General features: G+C 41.2%; 1 protein-coding gene across 1 annotated transcript in view; it reads right to left on the bottom strand.

The window, feature by feature from the left end:
- The window catches only part of LOC142341322 (uncharacterized), a 40,128-nt gene that overhangs the window by 20,349 nt on the left and 2,766 nt on the right, over positions 1 to 17,013 (bottom strand). The window contains exons 2-3 of the mRNA XM_075392247.1: positions 16,681 to 16,777; positions 3,550 to 3,686 (exon numbers count right to left, since the gene is read on the bottom strand). Coding sequence (XP_075248362.1) covers positions 3,550 to 3,686; positions 16,681 to 16,777 — 234 coding nt within the window. The remainder of the gene's footprint in view (positions 1 to 3,549; positions 3,687 to 16,680; positions 16,778 to 17,013) is intronic.

Below are 17,013 nucleotides of genomic sequence, written 5' to 3'. Positions count from 1 at the left end.
TGGAAGGCATTTAACTTTTTTTAATCCATTTCATTAAAAAAATGATATAAATCTTGAAAAGTAATTATAATGTCTCGAACCAATTAGCGCCTTGGTCAATGAATTATTAGCTGTATATGAAATCATTGCAGAAAATTAACGGGAAGCAATTTAGAAATTCGATTGTACTCTACTTCGTTGCTGAGGCTAAAATTTATACAAATTACATACTTTTCGAACGCATGTGACCTGTGGTTAATCGGAAAGAGTGAAAAAGAAACAGTAAGAAAAACAATCAAAATTAAAAAATTAAAATCAGTGGATTTTAAATTGATAAAAACATCAGCTCCGAAAAAACTTTTAAAATGTCCATTCATATTGCTAAATCGGACCAATCGACTGGTCATTAAAGAAAATAAAAGCGCGATGGAAAACAATAAGAATAACGAACACAGACTACGCTCAACAATTACTTAAAATTTCTGAAGACATGTGGTGTCCAAGTCGATAGAAAAGTCAAATCATAACTAAAAATTTTGTTGAAAAAAGTCATTTCAGTCTCAATTTAAAACCCATGAGAAAAACAAAAAATAGGTTAGAGACACAAGACGGAGAAACCTACAAAACATAGGGGCAAAATTCAACTTTTCAGCAACAAACTTTATAAACGAACATTGCCAAATACAAAAAAAGCAATTAATTGTCAAATGAAAAATGTAACATTATCTTTTGTGCATCAAAAGGAAGCCACCGATGACTGCCGTTGATGATGAAAATCGAAAGAACATTATTTAAACACAAAATTTAAATAATCGCGAGTAATTTACAATAACGTGGGGCCTCGATATCAAAAACCATTAGTCAACTAGAAATATTAATTGAGTTCTTTCATCTTTATTGGAGTACAAAGGACACAAGTGATTTCTGAAACCACGTAAGAAACGAAAATTTGAGTTCAACTAAAATTTTCAGTAATATTGTGAATAAACACTTTGAACGTCATAAGATCGTTAACTGTCAAAAACAAAATTGAATTTCTGTTTTCATGAATCACTGAGAAACTAATTATAGCTGCCCTCAAAAGGATTAAATGATATAAAAAAGTAGGCAAAATTAAAATATTCATTAATTATTTGTCAACAGAGTAAGGGTCAAAGACATGAAATCCTTTGAGATTAAATTAGCTTTGAGAAAATCAAAAAAACTGCACACGCAAACCATTAAAAATTCTGTATCACTTTTAATACCATTAGTTAGAAAATCCAAGAGCACCTAGTGTGATAACAGAAAACGGAAGCAAAGAAAGAAAAGTGAAAACAGAAAAAGTGATTGCCTTAATTATGGCCGGTTGATGAGCAGACGGTGTTTATTAACAATGCTTCTTTCCCTAAATGAACTCCGGCACTTATCTTGCAAGATCTTGCAATTTTCTTGCAAATGAAGTTTATCTTGCCAGACGCATTATTCTGATGCCTATCTTGCAAGAGCCTTACAAGATCTTACAAGATAGACGAGGAAAAAAGTTGAAGAAAAAAGTGCCAGTTGAAAGACCGACTAACTCCAAGACCATATTCTCTTAGTTCAGTCCACTGAAGGGAGCTCTCAGTTCGAAACAGAAACATTCACATGATTAATGCCTTCAATAACGTATTTGAAACACTCATTTCTGAAAAATTGTTTAGTGATGGTTTCAATGGTTCATTATGTACAAACCAAGTTGGTAAGCACAAAAAAATGTCATTAAAAGACCTCCAGTATCTTCCAGCTTATGATATAAAATGTTTCTTTTTCAATATTTTGTTCCCTAAAGTAGACATTTCTATAAGTCCATCACTTTGAGTTATTGTTAAGTAGCACGTATCAACCGACTGTCAGTAATCAAGTGAGAGTACGAAGACATGTAGTCCCTGCCAAAGAGTCGACAATACGTTTTCTGTTGCAATAACCTAACGTTTTTCAGTGATTGAAAAAGTACCTAACAAAAATCCTTAGTGGTCACTATTGGCAACCTTCCAAACCGTTCCAAACCCATCCTATATCAGAAAAGGGTTCCTGCTGAAGTTAACACACTGCTGAAAGAAGGAAAATGCGATCGGGCATTGGTCTGAGCAAGTTCAAGTCTTTTTGTTTTCTTTGGTGGCCAGGTCAGGTGCACACCGTTTGGAGCTCAGTAATGCACCAACTCTAGTCACTAAAGAGGTCAAAAGGCTCACGCTCAAGCGAACGCTTGATTTCGGGACACATTTAGATGTTCATTTATATGTTTGCCCGTTTCCTTCTGCAGAACGATAACCCCAATCTTTCTCTGACGACTTCGCGCTTTAGTATTGGCTACTTAGCGTCCTTTTTCATTGTTGGCTAGTTCAGTTGTACTCCGTCTGGAGCTCAGTAATGCACCAACTGTAGTCACCAAACAAGACAAAAAAGGCCCACGCTCAAGCTAACGCTTGACTTCTGGACGCATTTAGATGTTAACTTATATGTTTGGCTGTTTTTTTCTGCAGCGCGATAACCCCCGCCCTTTCTGTGACCCCAACAAAGAAGTCAGAAAGACCCGCGCTCAAGCTAACGTTTGACTTAATTGTTAGCTAACGTTTGACTTAATTGTTAATTTATTTGTTTGCCTTTTTTTCTGCTGCGCGATAAACCCCGCCTTTGTTTGTGACCCCTTCGCGCTTTAGTGTTAGCTGTTTAGGGTCTTTTTTCTTTGTTGTCAGTTGCGCTCTTTCTGGATCTCAGTATTTCACCGACTATAGTCACCAAAGAAGACAAAAAGGCCCACGTTCAAGCTGAGACTAGATTTCTCGACGCTCATCCTGCAAACATCAAATGCTTATTTTGTAAGAATCATGCGAGTTCTTCGCTTATCTTGCAGGAATCTTGCAAGTTTCGACGCTTATCTTGCAAGAATCCGACAAGTTTGACGCACATCTTGCAGGATCTTGTAACATGGTGCGTAATCTTGCAAGACTTTTGCAAGATTCTCGCAAGATCTTGCAAAATAGCCATCGGCAATAGAGTAGGGTTGCTAACCTCCTCGAGATCAGAATTTGCACTCATTAAAGTCGAGTGAATTTACACTGAGTTGCGATTGATTAATAATGGGGAGAGAACATTTCGACTTGGCTTCGTCTAAAACTTCCCCTTCGCAATTTTACATGATGATTATTGATAAATAAGGAAACTGAATAAGGTATAAGAAACCAATTCAGGTCTGGAGACGATGGCACAACTTAAGACAACAAGTAAAGGGCCTTTTAAAAAAATAATGTTCGTTTTCTGCGAACTGTTTAGAAACTTGTGAGGTCTTGAACTGTTGAATTTTACCCCAGTAAAACAAAACTTGCAATATCTGGTTACGACCCACAATATCTTAGTATCTCAAAAAAACTTGAGCTGGTCTTTTTAACCAGATGTTTTATGGTAAATTTTGCCATATCTTAACATGATGCTTTGCAAAATACCTAATTCCTTTAAAACACATGCCAAAATCATTGTTTTCGTACCACGATTCTTACAAAGATCACAACATTTGTGTCCATTTTTGTTTCACTGGGATGTAATGCTTACGAGTGAGTTTGGACTGGGCCAGAATGACTGTTCTAGCTGCATGTAAAGATAGTCATATTCACACTCTAGTGGACAAGCACAGTCCCTCTCAGGCAGGAAGTTGCTCTCCACGTACTTGATGCAGTCACGTGCCTCCGCTACAATGCACAACACACAAACATCAAGGTTCTCATCTCAAATACGAGTTCAGATTTGCTATATAAAAATTGTACTTCTTTTTCAGTTGGTTCTCACATTTCAGTATAGAAATTTGCGCATTATTTGTTTTTCCTGAATTTTGAAAAGCATGGTTTAGTAGAAAAACGCGTGCCCGGGTCGTAGTTTTCCGCCCAAAAAGATGTAAGAGTGGGGCTACAAGGGGAGGATTTTTTTAGGAAAATGCAGCTCAAAACTCTTACGTCTTTTTTGGGCTGCATTAGGCTTCTAACGCGGGTAAAATTGTGTAATAGTGAGGGGGTAAAAGACAAACTAACTCCCCACCTCTTACATCTTTTTGGTATGTCAAGGGGGGTAAAAAATGTAAAAGTTCGTGGGTAATTTCTCCATTACCCCAGAACTCTTACATCATTTTACCCCCCTCCCCCTTGACAGACCAAAAAAGGTAAGAGTGGGGGGATATTTTGTCTTTTTTCACCTCACCCTTACAATAATTTACCCCCGTTGGAAGCCTAATGCAACCCAAAAAGTCGTAAGAGTTTTGAGCTGCATTTTTGTAAAAATTCTCCCATTGCAGCCCCACTCTTACATCATTTTGGGCGGGAAAATTCGACCAAGGCACTCGTTCTTCTACTAAACCATGCTTTTTAAGTGTCAAAAGTAAGCCCACACTTACATGGCAATTTTATTCAGGGGGGGCTAATTCTTCAAAAGTCCTCCCAATGCAGCCCATTAGTACATGGCAATTTTAGTCAGGGGGTAATTCCTCAAAAGTCCTCCCATTGCAGCCCATTCTTACATGGCAATTTTAGTCAAGGTGTAATTCCTCAAAAAATTCTCAAAATGCAGCCCATTGCAGCCCCCTCTAACATGCCAATTTTAGTCAGGGTCGTAAATCCTCAAAATTCCACACATTGCAGCCCATTCTTACATGGCAATTTTAGTCAGGAGGTAATTCCTCAAAAGTCCTCCCATTGCAGCCCATTGAAGCCCACTCTTACATGATAATTTTAGTCACGGTGGTTAATTCCTCAAAAGTCCTCCCATTGCAGCCCATTGCAGCCCACTCTTACATGGCAATTTTGGTCAGGGGCTAATTCCTCAGAATTCCTACCATTGCAGCCCATTTACACGCACTCTTACATGGCAATTTTGGTCAGAGGTAATTCCTCAAAAATCTTACGCCTTTTTGGGCTGCATTAGGCTTCCAACGGGGTAAAGTGGTGTAAGAGTGAGGGGGTATAAGACAAATTAACACCCCACTCTTATATCTTTTTGGTCTGTCAAGGGGAATAAAATGATGTAAGAGTTCGGGCGTAATTTCTCCATTACCCGCGAACTCTTAAATAATTTAACCGCCCTTGACAGACCAAAAAAGTAAGAATTGGGAGTTACTTTTTCCTCCTCACCATTACAAAATTTTACCCCCGTTGGAAGCCTAATGCAAACCAAAAATAGGTAAGAGTTTTGAGCAGCATTTTTGTAAAAATTCTCTCATTGCAGCCCCACTCTTACATGAGTTTGGGCAGAAAAATTTGACCCAGGCACTCGTTCTTCTACTAAACCATGCTTTTTAAGTTTCAAAAGTAAGCCCACACTTACATGGCAATTTTAGTCAGGGGGCGGGGGGGGGGGGGTAATTCCTCAAAAGTCCTCCCATTGCAACCCATTGCAGCCCACTATTACATGGCAATTTTAGTCAGGGGGTAATTCTTCAAAAGTCATCCCATTACAGCCCACTCTTACATGGCAATTTTGGTCATGGGGTGTAATTCCTCAAAATTCCTCCAATTGCAGCCCTTTGCAGCCCACTCTAACATGGCAATTTTAGTCACGGTGGGTAATTCCTCAAAAGTCCTCCCATTGCAGCCCATTGCAGCCCACTATTACATGGCAATTTTGGTCATGGGGTGTAATTCCTCAAAATTCCTCCAATTGCAGCCCTTTGCAGCCCACTCTAACATGGCAAATTTAGTCAGGAGGTAATTCCTCAAAAGTCCTCCCATTGCAGCCCATTGAAGCCCACTCTTACATGGCAATTTTAGTCACGGTGGGTAATTCCTCAAAAGTCCTCCCATTGCAGCCCATTGCAGCCCACTCTTACATGGCAATTTTGGTCAGAGGTAGTTCCTCGAAAATCTTACGTCTTTTTGGACTGAATTAGGCCTCCAACGGGGTAAAATGGTGTAAGAGTGAGGGGGTATAAGACAAATTAACATCCCACTCTTATATCTTTTTGGTCTGTCAAGGGGAATACAATGATGTAAGAGTTCGGGGGTAATTTCTCCATTACCCGCGAACACTTATTTAATTTAACCTCCCTTGACAGACCAAAAAAGTAAGAATCGGGAGTTAATTTGTTTTTTCCCCTAACCATTACAAAATTTTACCCCCTTGGAAGCCCAATGCAACCCAAAAATAGGTAAGAATTTTGAGCTGCATTGTAAAAATTCTCTCATTGCAGCCCCACTCTTACATCAGTTTGGGCAGAAAAATTTGACCCAGGCACTCGTTCTTCTACTAAACCATGCTTTTTAAGTTTCAAAAGTGAGCCCACACTTACATGGCAATTTTAGTCAGGGGGGGGGGGTAATTCCTCAAAAGTCCTCCCATTGCAGCCCAATGCAGCCCACTATTACATGGCATTTTTTGTCAGGGGGGAATTCTTCAAATTCATCCCATTACAGCCCACTCTTACATGGCAATTTTGGTCACGGGGTGTAATTCCTCAAAAGTATTCCAATTGCAGCCCATTGCAGCCAACTCCAACATGGCAATTTAGTCAGGGGCGTAAATCCTCAAAGGTCCTCACATTGCAGCCCATTCTTACATGGAAATTTCAGTCAGGAGTTAATTCTTCAAAAGTCTTCCCATTGCAGCCCATTGCAGCCCGCTCTTACATGGCAATTTAAGTCACGGTGGTTAATTCCTCAAAATTTCTCCCCTTGCAGCCCATTGCAGCCCACTATTACATGGCAATTTTGGTCAGGGGGTAATTCCTCAAAAGTCCTCCCATTGCAGCCCATTGCAGCCCACTCTTTCATGGCAATGTTGGTCAGTGGGTAATTCCTCAGAAGTCCACCCATTGAAGCCCATTTACGCCCACTCTTACATTGCAATTTTGGTCAAAGGTAATTCCTCAAATCTCTTACGTCTTTTTGGGCTGCATTAGGCTTCCAACGGGGTAAAATGGTGTAAGAGTGAGGGGGTATAAGACAAATTAACACCCCACTCTTATATCTTTTTGGTCTGTCAAGGGGAATACAATGATGTAAGAGTTCGGGGGTAATTTCTCCATTACCCGCGAACTCTTATTTAATTTAACCTCCCATGACAATCGGGAGTTAATTTGTTTTTTCCCCTAACCATTACAAAATTTTACCCCCGTTGGAAGCCCAATGCAACCCAAAAATAGGTAAGAATTTTGAGCTGCATTGTAAAAATTCTCTCATTGCAGCCCCACTCTTACATCAGTTTGGGCAGAAAAATTTGACCCAGGCACTCGTTCTTCTACTAAACCATGCTTTTTAAGTTTCAAAAGTGAGCCCACACTTACATGGCAATTTTAGTCAGGGGGGGGGGGGGGTAATTCCTCAAAAGTCCTCCCATTGCAGCCCAATGCAGCCCACTATTACATGGCATTTTTTGTCAGGGGGGAACTCTTCAAATTCATCCCATTACAGCCCACTCTTACATGGCAATTTTGGTCACGGGGTGTAATTCCTCAAAAGTATTCCAATTGCAGCCCATTGCAGCCAACTCTAACATGGCAATTTAGTCAGGGGCGTAAATCCTCAAAGGTCCTCACATTGCAGCCCATTCTTACATGGAAATTTCAGTCAGGAGTTAATTCTTCAAAAGTCTTCCCATTGCAGCCCATTGCAGCCCGCTCTTACATGGCAATTTAAGTCACGGTGGTTAATTCCTCAAAATTTCTCCCCTTGCAGCCCATTGCAGCCCACTATTACATGGCAATTTTGGTCAGGGGGTAATTCCTCAAAAGTCCTCCCATTGCAGCCCATTGCAGCCCACTCTTTCATGGCAATGTTGGTCAGTGGGTAATTCCTCAGAAGTCCACCCATTGAAGCCCATTTACGCCCACTCTTACATTGCAATTTTGGTCAAAGGTAATTCCTCAAATCTCTTACGTCTTTTTGGGCTGCATTAGGCTTCCAACGGGGTAAAATGGTGTAAGAGTGAGGGGGTATAAGACAAATTAACACCCCACTCTTATATCTTTTTGGTCTGTCAAGGGGAATACAATGATGTAAGAGTTCGGGGGTAATTTCTCCATTACCCGCGAACTCTTATTTAATTTAACCTCCCTTGACAGACCAAAAAAATAAGAATCGGGAGTTAATTTGTTTTTTCCCCTAACCATTACAAAATTTTACCCCCGTTGGAAGCCTAATGCAACCCAAAAATAGTTAAGAATTTTGAGCTGCATTGTAAAAATTCTCTCATTGCAGCCCCACTCTTACATCAATTTGGGCAGAAAAATTTGACCCAGGCACTCGTTCTTCTACTAAACCATGCTTTTTAAGTTTCAAAAGTGGGCCCACACTTACATTGCAATTTTAGTCAGGGGGGGGGGGGTAATTCCTCAAAAGTCCTCCCATTGCAGCCCATTGCAGCCCACTATTACATGGCATTTTTTGTCAGGGGAGAATTCTTCAAATTCATCCCATTACAGCCCACTCTTACATGGCAATTTTGGTCACGGGGTGTAATTCCTCTAAAGTATTCCAATTGCAGCCCATTGCAGCCAACTCTAACATGGCAATTTAGTCAGGGGCGTAAATCCTCGAAGCTCCTCACATTGCAGCCCATTCTTACATGGAAATTTCAGTCAGGAGTTAATTCTTCAAAAGTCTTCCCATTGCAGCCCATTGCAGCCCGCTCTTACATGGCAATTTAAGTCACGGTGGTTAATTCCTCAAAATTTCTCCCCTTGCAGCCCATTGCAGCCCACTATTACATGGCAATTTTGGTCAGGGGGTAATTCCTCAAAAGTCCTCCCATTGCAGCCCATTGCAGCCCACTCTTTCATGGCAATGTTGGTCAGTGGGTATTTCCTCAGAAGTCCACCCATTGAAGCCCATTTACGCCCACTCTTACATTGCAATTTTGGTCAAAGGTAATTCCTCAAATCTCTTACGTCTTTTTGGGCTGCATTAGGCTTCCAACGGGGTAAAATGGTGTAAGAGTGAGGGGGTATAAGACAAATTAACACCCCACTCTTATATCTTTTTGGTCTGTCAAGGGGAATACAATGATGTAAGAGTTCGGGGGTAATTTCTCCATTACCCGCGAACTCTTATTTAATTTAACCTCCCTTGACAATCGGGAGTTAATTTGTTTTTTCCCCTAACCATTACAAAATTTTACCCCCGTTGGAAGCCCAATGCAACCCAAAAATAGGTAAGAATTTTGAGCTGCATTGTAAAATTTCTCTCATTGCAGCCCCACTCTTACATCAGTTTGGGCAGAAAAATTTGACCCAGGCACTCGTTCTTCTACTAAACCATGCTTTTTAAGTTTCAAAAGTGAGCCCACACTTACATGGCAATTTTAGTCAGGGGGGGGGGGGTAATTCCTCAAAAGTCCTCCCATTGCAGCCCAATGCAGCCCACTATTACATGGCATTTTTTGTCAGGGGGGAATTCTTCAAATTCATCCGATTACAGCCCACTCTTACATGGCAATTTTGGTCACGGGGTGTAATTCCTCAAAAGTATTCCAATTGCAGCCCATTGCAGCCAACTCCAACATGGCAATTTAGTCAGGGGCGTAAATCCTCAAAGGTCCTCACATTGCAGCCCATTCTTACATGGAAATTTCAGTCAGGAGTTAATTCTTCAAAAGTCTTCCCATTGCAGCCCATTGCAGCCCGCTCTTACATGGCAATTTAAGTCACGGTGGTTAATTCCTCAAAATTTCTCCCCTTGCAGCCCATTGCAGCCCACTATTACATGGCAATTTTGGTCAAGGGGTAATTCCTCAAAAGTCCTCCCATTGCAGCCCATTGCAGCCCACTCTTTCATGGCAATGTTGGTCAGTGGGTAATTCCTCAGAAGTCCACCCATTGAAGCCCATTTACGCCCACTCTTACATTGCAATTTTGGTCAAAGGTAATTCCTCAAATCTCTTACGTCTTTTTGGGCTGCATTAGGCTTCCAACGGGGTAAAATGGTGTAAGAGTGAGGGGGTATAAGACAAATTAACACCCCACTCTTATATCTTTTTGGTCTGTCAAGGGGAATACAATGATGTAAGAGTTCGGGGGTAATTTCTCCATTACCCGCGAACTCTTATTTAATTTAACCTCCCTTGACAGACCAAAAAAATAAGAATCGGGAGTTAATTTGTTTTTTCCCCTAACCATTACAAAATTTTACCCCCGTTGGAAGCCTAATGCAACCCAAAAATAGTTAAGAATTTTGAGCTGCATTGTAAAAATTCTCTCATTGCAGCCCCACTCTTACATCAATTTGGGCAGAAAAATTTGACCCAGGCACTCGTTCTTCTACTAAACCATGCTTTTTAAGTTTCAAAAGTGGGCCCACACTTACATTGCAATTTTAGTCAGGGGGGGGGGGGTAATTCCTCAAAAGTCCTCCCATTGCAGCCCATTGCAGCCCACTATTACATGGCATTTTTTGTCAGGGGAGAATTCTTCAAATTCATCCCATTACAGCCCACTCTTACATGGCAATTTTGGTCACGGGGTGTAATTCCTCTAAAGTATTCCAATTGCAGCCCATTGCAGCCAACTCTAACATGGCAATTTAGTCAGGGGCGTAAATCCTCGAAGCTCCTCACATTGCAGCCCATTCTTACATGGAAATTTCAGTCAGGAGTTAATTCTTCAAAAGTCTTCCCATTGCAGCCCATTGCAGCCCGCTCTTACATGGCAATTTAAGTCACGGTGGTTAATTCCTCAAAATTTCTCCCCTTGCAGCCCATTGCAGCCCACTATTACATGGCAATTTTGGTCAGGGGGTAATTCCTCAAAAGTCCTCCCATTGCAGCCCATTGCAGCCCACTCTTACATGGCGATGTTGGTCAGTGGGTCATTTCTCAGAAGTCCACCCATTGCAGCCCATTTACGCCCACTCTTACATTGCAATTTTGGTCAAAGGTAATTCCTCAAATCTCTTACGTCTTTTTGGGCTGCATTAGGCTTCCAGCGGGGTAAAATGGTGTAAGAGTGAGGCGGTATAAGACAAAATAACACCCCACTCTTATATCTTTTTGGTCTGTCAAGGGGAACAAAATGATGTAAGAGTTCGGGGGTAGTTTCTCCATTACCCGCGAACTCTTATATAATTTAACCGCCCTTGACAGACCAAAAAAGTAAGACTCGGGAGTTATTTTGTCTTTTTCCTTCCCCTCACCCTTACAATATTTTACCCCCTTACAATATTTTAGGCCCACTCTAATATGGTAATTTTAGTCAGGAGCGTAAATCCTCAAAAGTCCACACATTGAAGCCCATCCTTACATGGCAATTTTAGTCAGGAGGTAATTCCTCAAAAGTCCTCCCATTGCAGCCCATTGAAGCCCACTCTTACATGGCAATTTTAGTCACGGTGGTCAATTCCTCAAAAGTCCTCCCATTGCAGCCCATTGCAGCCTGCTCTTACATGGCAATTTTGGTCACGGGGGTATTTCCTCAAAATTCCTGCCATTGCAGCCCATTCTTACATGACAATTTTATTCAGGGGTGTAATTCCTCAGAAGTCCTCCAATTGCAGCCCATTGCGGCCCACTCTAACATGGCAATTTTAGCCAGGAGCGTAAATCGTCAAAAGTCCACACATTGCAGCCCATTCTTACATGGCAATTTTAGTCAGGAGGTATGTCTCAAAAGTCCTCCCATTGCAGCCCATTGAAGCCCACTATTACATGGCAGTTTTAGTCACGGTGGTTATTTCCTCAAAAGTCCTCCCATTGCAGCCCATTGCAGCCCACTCTTACATGGCAATTTTAGCCAGGAGCGTAAATCGTCAAAAGTCCACACATTGCAGCCCATTCTTACATGGCAATTTTAGTCAGGAGGTATGTCTCAAAAGTCCTCCCATTGCAGCCCATTGCAGCCCACTATTACATGGTATTTTTAGTCAGGGGCAGGGGGTAATTCTTCAAAAGTCATCACATTGCAGCCCACTCTTACATGGCAGTTTTGTTCAGGGGGGTAATTCCTCAAAATTCCTCCCATTGCATCCCATTCTTACATGGCAATTTTAGTCACGGGTGTAATTCCTCAAAAGTCCTCCAAGTGCAGCCCATTGCAGCCCACTCTAAGTTGGCACTTTTAGTCAGGGGCGTAAATCCTCAAAAGTCCTCACATTGCAGCCCATTCTTATATGGCAATTTTAGTCAGGAGGTAGTTCCTCAAAAGTCCTCCCATTGCAGCCCACTCTTACATGGCAATTTTGGTCAGGGGGTAATTTCTCAAAATTCCTCGCATTGCAGCCCATTCACGCCCACTCTTATATAGAAATTTCGGTCAGGGGGTACTTCCTCAAAACTATTACGTCTTTTTGTGCTGCATTAGGCTTCCAACGGTGTAAAAAGGTGTAAGAGTATGGGGGTATAAGACAAATTGAACCCCACTCTTATATCTTTTTTGTCTTTCAAGGGAGGAGGGGGGGGGGGTAAAATGATGTAAGTTAATTCGGGGTTAATTTCTCCATTACCCACGAACTCTTATATACTTTAACCCCCCTTGACAGAACAAAAAAATTAAGAGTGGGTGGTTATTTTGTCTTTTCGCCCTCACTCTTACAGTATTTTACCCCCGTTGGAAGCCTATTGCAGCCCAAAAAGACGTATAAGTTCTGAGCTGCATTTTCGTAAAAAACTCCTCCCATTGCAGCCCACTCTTACATGGCAATTTTAGTCACGGTGGGCAACTCCTCAATATTCCTCCCATTGCAGCCCACTCTTACATGGCAATTTTGGTCAGGGGGTAATTCATCAAAATTCCTCCTATTGCAGCCCATTTACGCCCGATCTTACATGGCAATTTTGGTCAAGGGGTAAAGCTCTTACGCCTTTTTGGGCTGAATTAGGCTTCAAACGGGTTAAATGGTGTAAGAGTGAGGGGGTATAATACAAATTAACCCCCCACTCTAATATCTGTTTGGTCTGTCAAGGGGGATAAAATGATGTAAAAGTTCGGGGGTACTTTCTCCCTTACCCGCGAACTCTTATATAAATGAACCCCCCTTGACAGAACAAAAAGATATTAGAGTTACGGGTTAATTTGTCTCTTTTTGCCCTCACCCTTACAGTACTTTACCCCCGTTGGAAGCCTAATGCAACCCAAAAAGACGTAAAAGTTTTGAGATGAATTTTTGTAAAAATTATCCCATTGCAGCCCCACTCTCACATCATTTTGGGCGGGAAAATACGACAAAGGCACTCGTTCTTCTAATAAAACATGCTTTGTAAGCTTCAAAAGTAAGCCCACACTTACATGGCAATTTTAGTCAGGGGGGATAATTCCTCAAAAGTCCTCCCATTGCAGCCCATTGCAGCCCATTATTACATGACAGTTTTAGTCAGGGGGTAATTCCTCAAAAGTCCTCCCATTGCAGCCCATTGCAGCTCACTCTTACATGGCAATTTTGGTCAGGGGTAAAGCTCTTACATCATTTTGGGCTGCAGTAGGCTTCCAACGGGGTAAAATGGTGTAAGAGTGAGGGGGTATAAGACAAGTTAACCCCCCCACTCTAATATTTTTTGGTCTGTCAAGGGGAAGGGGGGGTAAATTGATGTAAGAGGTCGGGGGTACTTTCTCCATTACCCGCGAACTCTTATATAATTTAACCCCCCTTGACAGACCAAAAAGATATTAGAGTTAGGGGTTAATTTGTCTCTTTTTGTTCTCACCCTTACAATACTTTACCCCCGTTGGAAGCCTAATGCAACCCAAAAAGACGTAAGAGTTTTGAGCTAATTTTTTGTAAAAAAATTATCCCAATGCAGCCCCACTCTCACATCATTTTGGGCGGAAAAATGCGACACAGGCACTCGTTCTTCTAATAAACCATGCTTTGTAAGCTTCAAAAGTAAGCCCACACTTACATGGCAATTTTAGTCAGGAGGTAATTCCTCAAAATTCCTCCCATTGCAGCTCATTGCAGCCCATTATTACATAGCAGTTTTAGTCAGGGGGTAATTCCTCAAAAGTCTTCCCATTGCAGCCCATTGCAGCCCACTCTTACATGGCAATTTTGGTCAGGGGTAAAGCTCTTACATCTTTTTGGGCTGCAGTAGGCTTCCAACGGGGTAAAATGGTGTAAGAGTGGGGGGTATAAGACAAAATAACCCCCCACTCTAATATTTTTTTGTTCTGTCAAGAGTTCGGGGGTACTTTCTCCATTACCCGCGAACTCTTATATAATTTAACCCCCTTGACAGACCAAAAAATAAGAGTGGGGTTAAATTGCCTTTTTTCCCCTCAACCTTACAATATTTTACCCCCGTTGGAAGCTTAATGCAACTCAAAAAGACGTATGTGTTTTGAGCTGTATTTTTTGTAAAAATTATCCCATTGAAATCCCAGTCTCACATCATTTTGGGCGGAAAAAGACACAGGCACTCGTTCTTCTACTAAACCATTCTTTTTAAGCTTCAAAACTAAGCCCACACTTACATGGCGATTTTAGTCAGGGGGGGGGGTAAATCCTTAAAAGTACTCCATTGCAGCCCATTGCAGCCCACTATTACTGGGCAGTTTTAGTCAGGCGGACTTCTTCAAAAGTCATCCCATTGCAGCACATTCTTACATGGCAATTTTAGTAAGGAGGTAACTCCTCAAATGTCCTCCCATTGCAGTCCATTGCAGCCCACTCGTACATGGCAATTTTGGTCACGGGGGTAATACCTCGAAAGACCTCCCATTGCAGCCCATTGTTTCATGGCAATTTTAATCAGGGGCGTAATTCCTCAAAAACCTCACATTGCAGCCCATTCTTACATGGCAAACTTAGTCAGGAGTTAACTCCTCAAAAGTCCTCCCATTGCAGTCCATTGCAGCCCACTCTTACATGGCAATTTTGGTCAGGGGGTAATTTCTCAAAATTTCCTCCCATTGCAGCCCATTCACGCCCACTCTTATATGGCAATTTTGGTCACGGGGTACTTCCGCAAAACTATTACGTCTTTTTGTGCTGCATTAGGCTTCCAACGGTGTAAAAAGGTGTAAGAGTATGGGGGTATAAGACAAATTAAACCCCACTCTTATATCTTTTTTGTCTCTCAAGGGAGGGGGGGGGGTAAAATGATGTAAGTTAATTCGGGGTTAATTTCTCCATTACCCACGAACTCTTATATACTTTAACCCCCCTTGACAGAACAAAAAAAATTTAGAGTTGGTGGTTATTTTGTCTTTTCGCCCTCACTCTTACAGTATTTTACCCCCGTTGGAAGCCTATTGCAGCCCAAAAAGACGTATAAGTTCTGAATTGCATTTTCGTAAAAAACTCCTCCCATTGCAGCTCCACTCCTACATCATTTTGGGAGGAAAAATTCGAGGCGGGAGCTCGTTCTTCTATTAAACCATGCTTTTGAAGTTTCAAAGTCAGCCCACACTTACATTGCAATTTTAGTTAGGGGGATTCCTCAAAAGTCCTCTCATTGCAGTACATTGCAGCCCACTCTTACATGGCAATTTTAGTGAGGGGGTAATTCCTCAAAAGTCCTCCCATTGCAGCCCATTGCAGCCCACTCTTACATGGCAATTTTTAGTCAGGAGGCGGGGATTATTCCTCAAAAGTCCTTCCATTGCAGCCCATTGCAGCCCACCTCTTACATGGCAATTTTAGTCAGGGGGCGGGGATAATTCCTCAAGAGTCCTCCCATTGCAGCCCAACTCTTACATCATTTTACCCCCTCTGAACAAAATACCCCCACACTCTTTCATCAATTTACCCCCATAGAAAAATTATCCCCCTTACAACAAAATTGGAGGATATTAGGGAGGACATTCGACCCGGGTGGGCAAAACGTAAACAACGAAAAAATTGACATGAACATTAAAGGAATTCAGCAGCAAGCTCTTAAACTTTTTTGGCTCAATTAGTTGAAATAGACGCAGCATATGATGTGAAAGATTTCATTTTTTCAATGGTTGAATTTTTGGGTATTAATTTTAAACTAACTTGGATTAATTTGAAAACGACAGAACCAATACTCTCTTATGTTAAATACCGAACAAGTTTTTGTTCTTACGTGACCTAAGTGGGGAGAACAAAATCAAATTGTAAGAGAGGCCTACTTCTTGTTGTGAAGAAAAGAAACTGACTGCTGATATTAGATTAAATAAACTGCTAATCTGTTTGTGTTGATGACTAAAATCATGAAAACCAAGTTAATTGTCTATTGATTTTACTATTTAAAAAAATGACGATACTGAAGATTTCTAATGTTGAAAAATCAAAATGATTAAGAAATGTTCTGAATTGCTTTCAAAAGTATCATTACTTTCGATGTGAAGCCATTTGAGATTATCGGGATTAAGGATTATCGAACGGTATGATAGTCCGCGTTGAGAATTTCGTCGGAATCAAACATAAGAAATCGTCGCTTTTCGTCGGTTTTACTTCCCCAAATCCGATCAAAGCCCTTACGTTTTTTTCGTCGTTTTGATCGGTTTTCGTCGGTATTCAAACATAAGAATCGTCGCTTTTCGTCGGTTTTAAAAGTAAGAAGCGTCGGTTTTCGTCGTGTTTCAAAACGTAAGAAGCGTCGGTTTTCGTCAGTTTCGAAACGTAAGAAGTGTCGGTTTTCGTCGGTTTCAAAACGTCAGAAGCGTCGGTTTTCGTCGGTTTTCGTCGGTTTTAAAACGTAAGACGCGTCGGTTTTTCGTCGGTTTTAAAACGTACGAAAACGTACGATAAATCGGTTTTGACAAAAAATTAGCTGATATAGCCCTTGTTGAGCAACAATTTTTTATACACTAACTGTCGTATAGCCGGCACAGCTGTGGGGAGTACTCAATGCTGTCTGAACAGTTGCATCTACCCAGTTTTGCATACTGAACACACTTGAACAGACACTCCTGAAAACCAGACATGTGATTGAACAGATACTGTGGATATTTTAATGGTCCCACAGTATGGGTTAATAGAGCTCAAAAATGTTAGCAGAGCTGAAAAACAACGTCTTCAAAGATTTTGCAAGTCAACCATTGAAAACGGCACGCAAATGGATATTTGCAAACAGCATTTATATATATATATATATATATATATATATATATATATATATATATATATTTAACCATTTATATATATA

Source organism: Convolutriloba macropyga, chromosome 6, assembly GCF_964194025.1.
Source record: "Convolutriloba macropyga chromosome 6, txConMacr16.3, whole genome shotgun sequence".
Classification (NCBI taxonomy): Eukaryota; Metazoa; Xenacoelomorpha; order Acoela; family Convolutidae; genus Convolutriloba; species Convolutriloba macropyga.
Note: the sequence above shows the minus strand (reverse complement) of the source record. Positions and strands in the feature narration are given on the sequence as shown.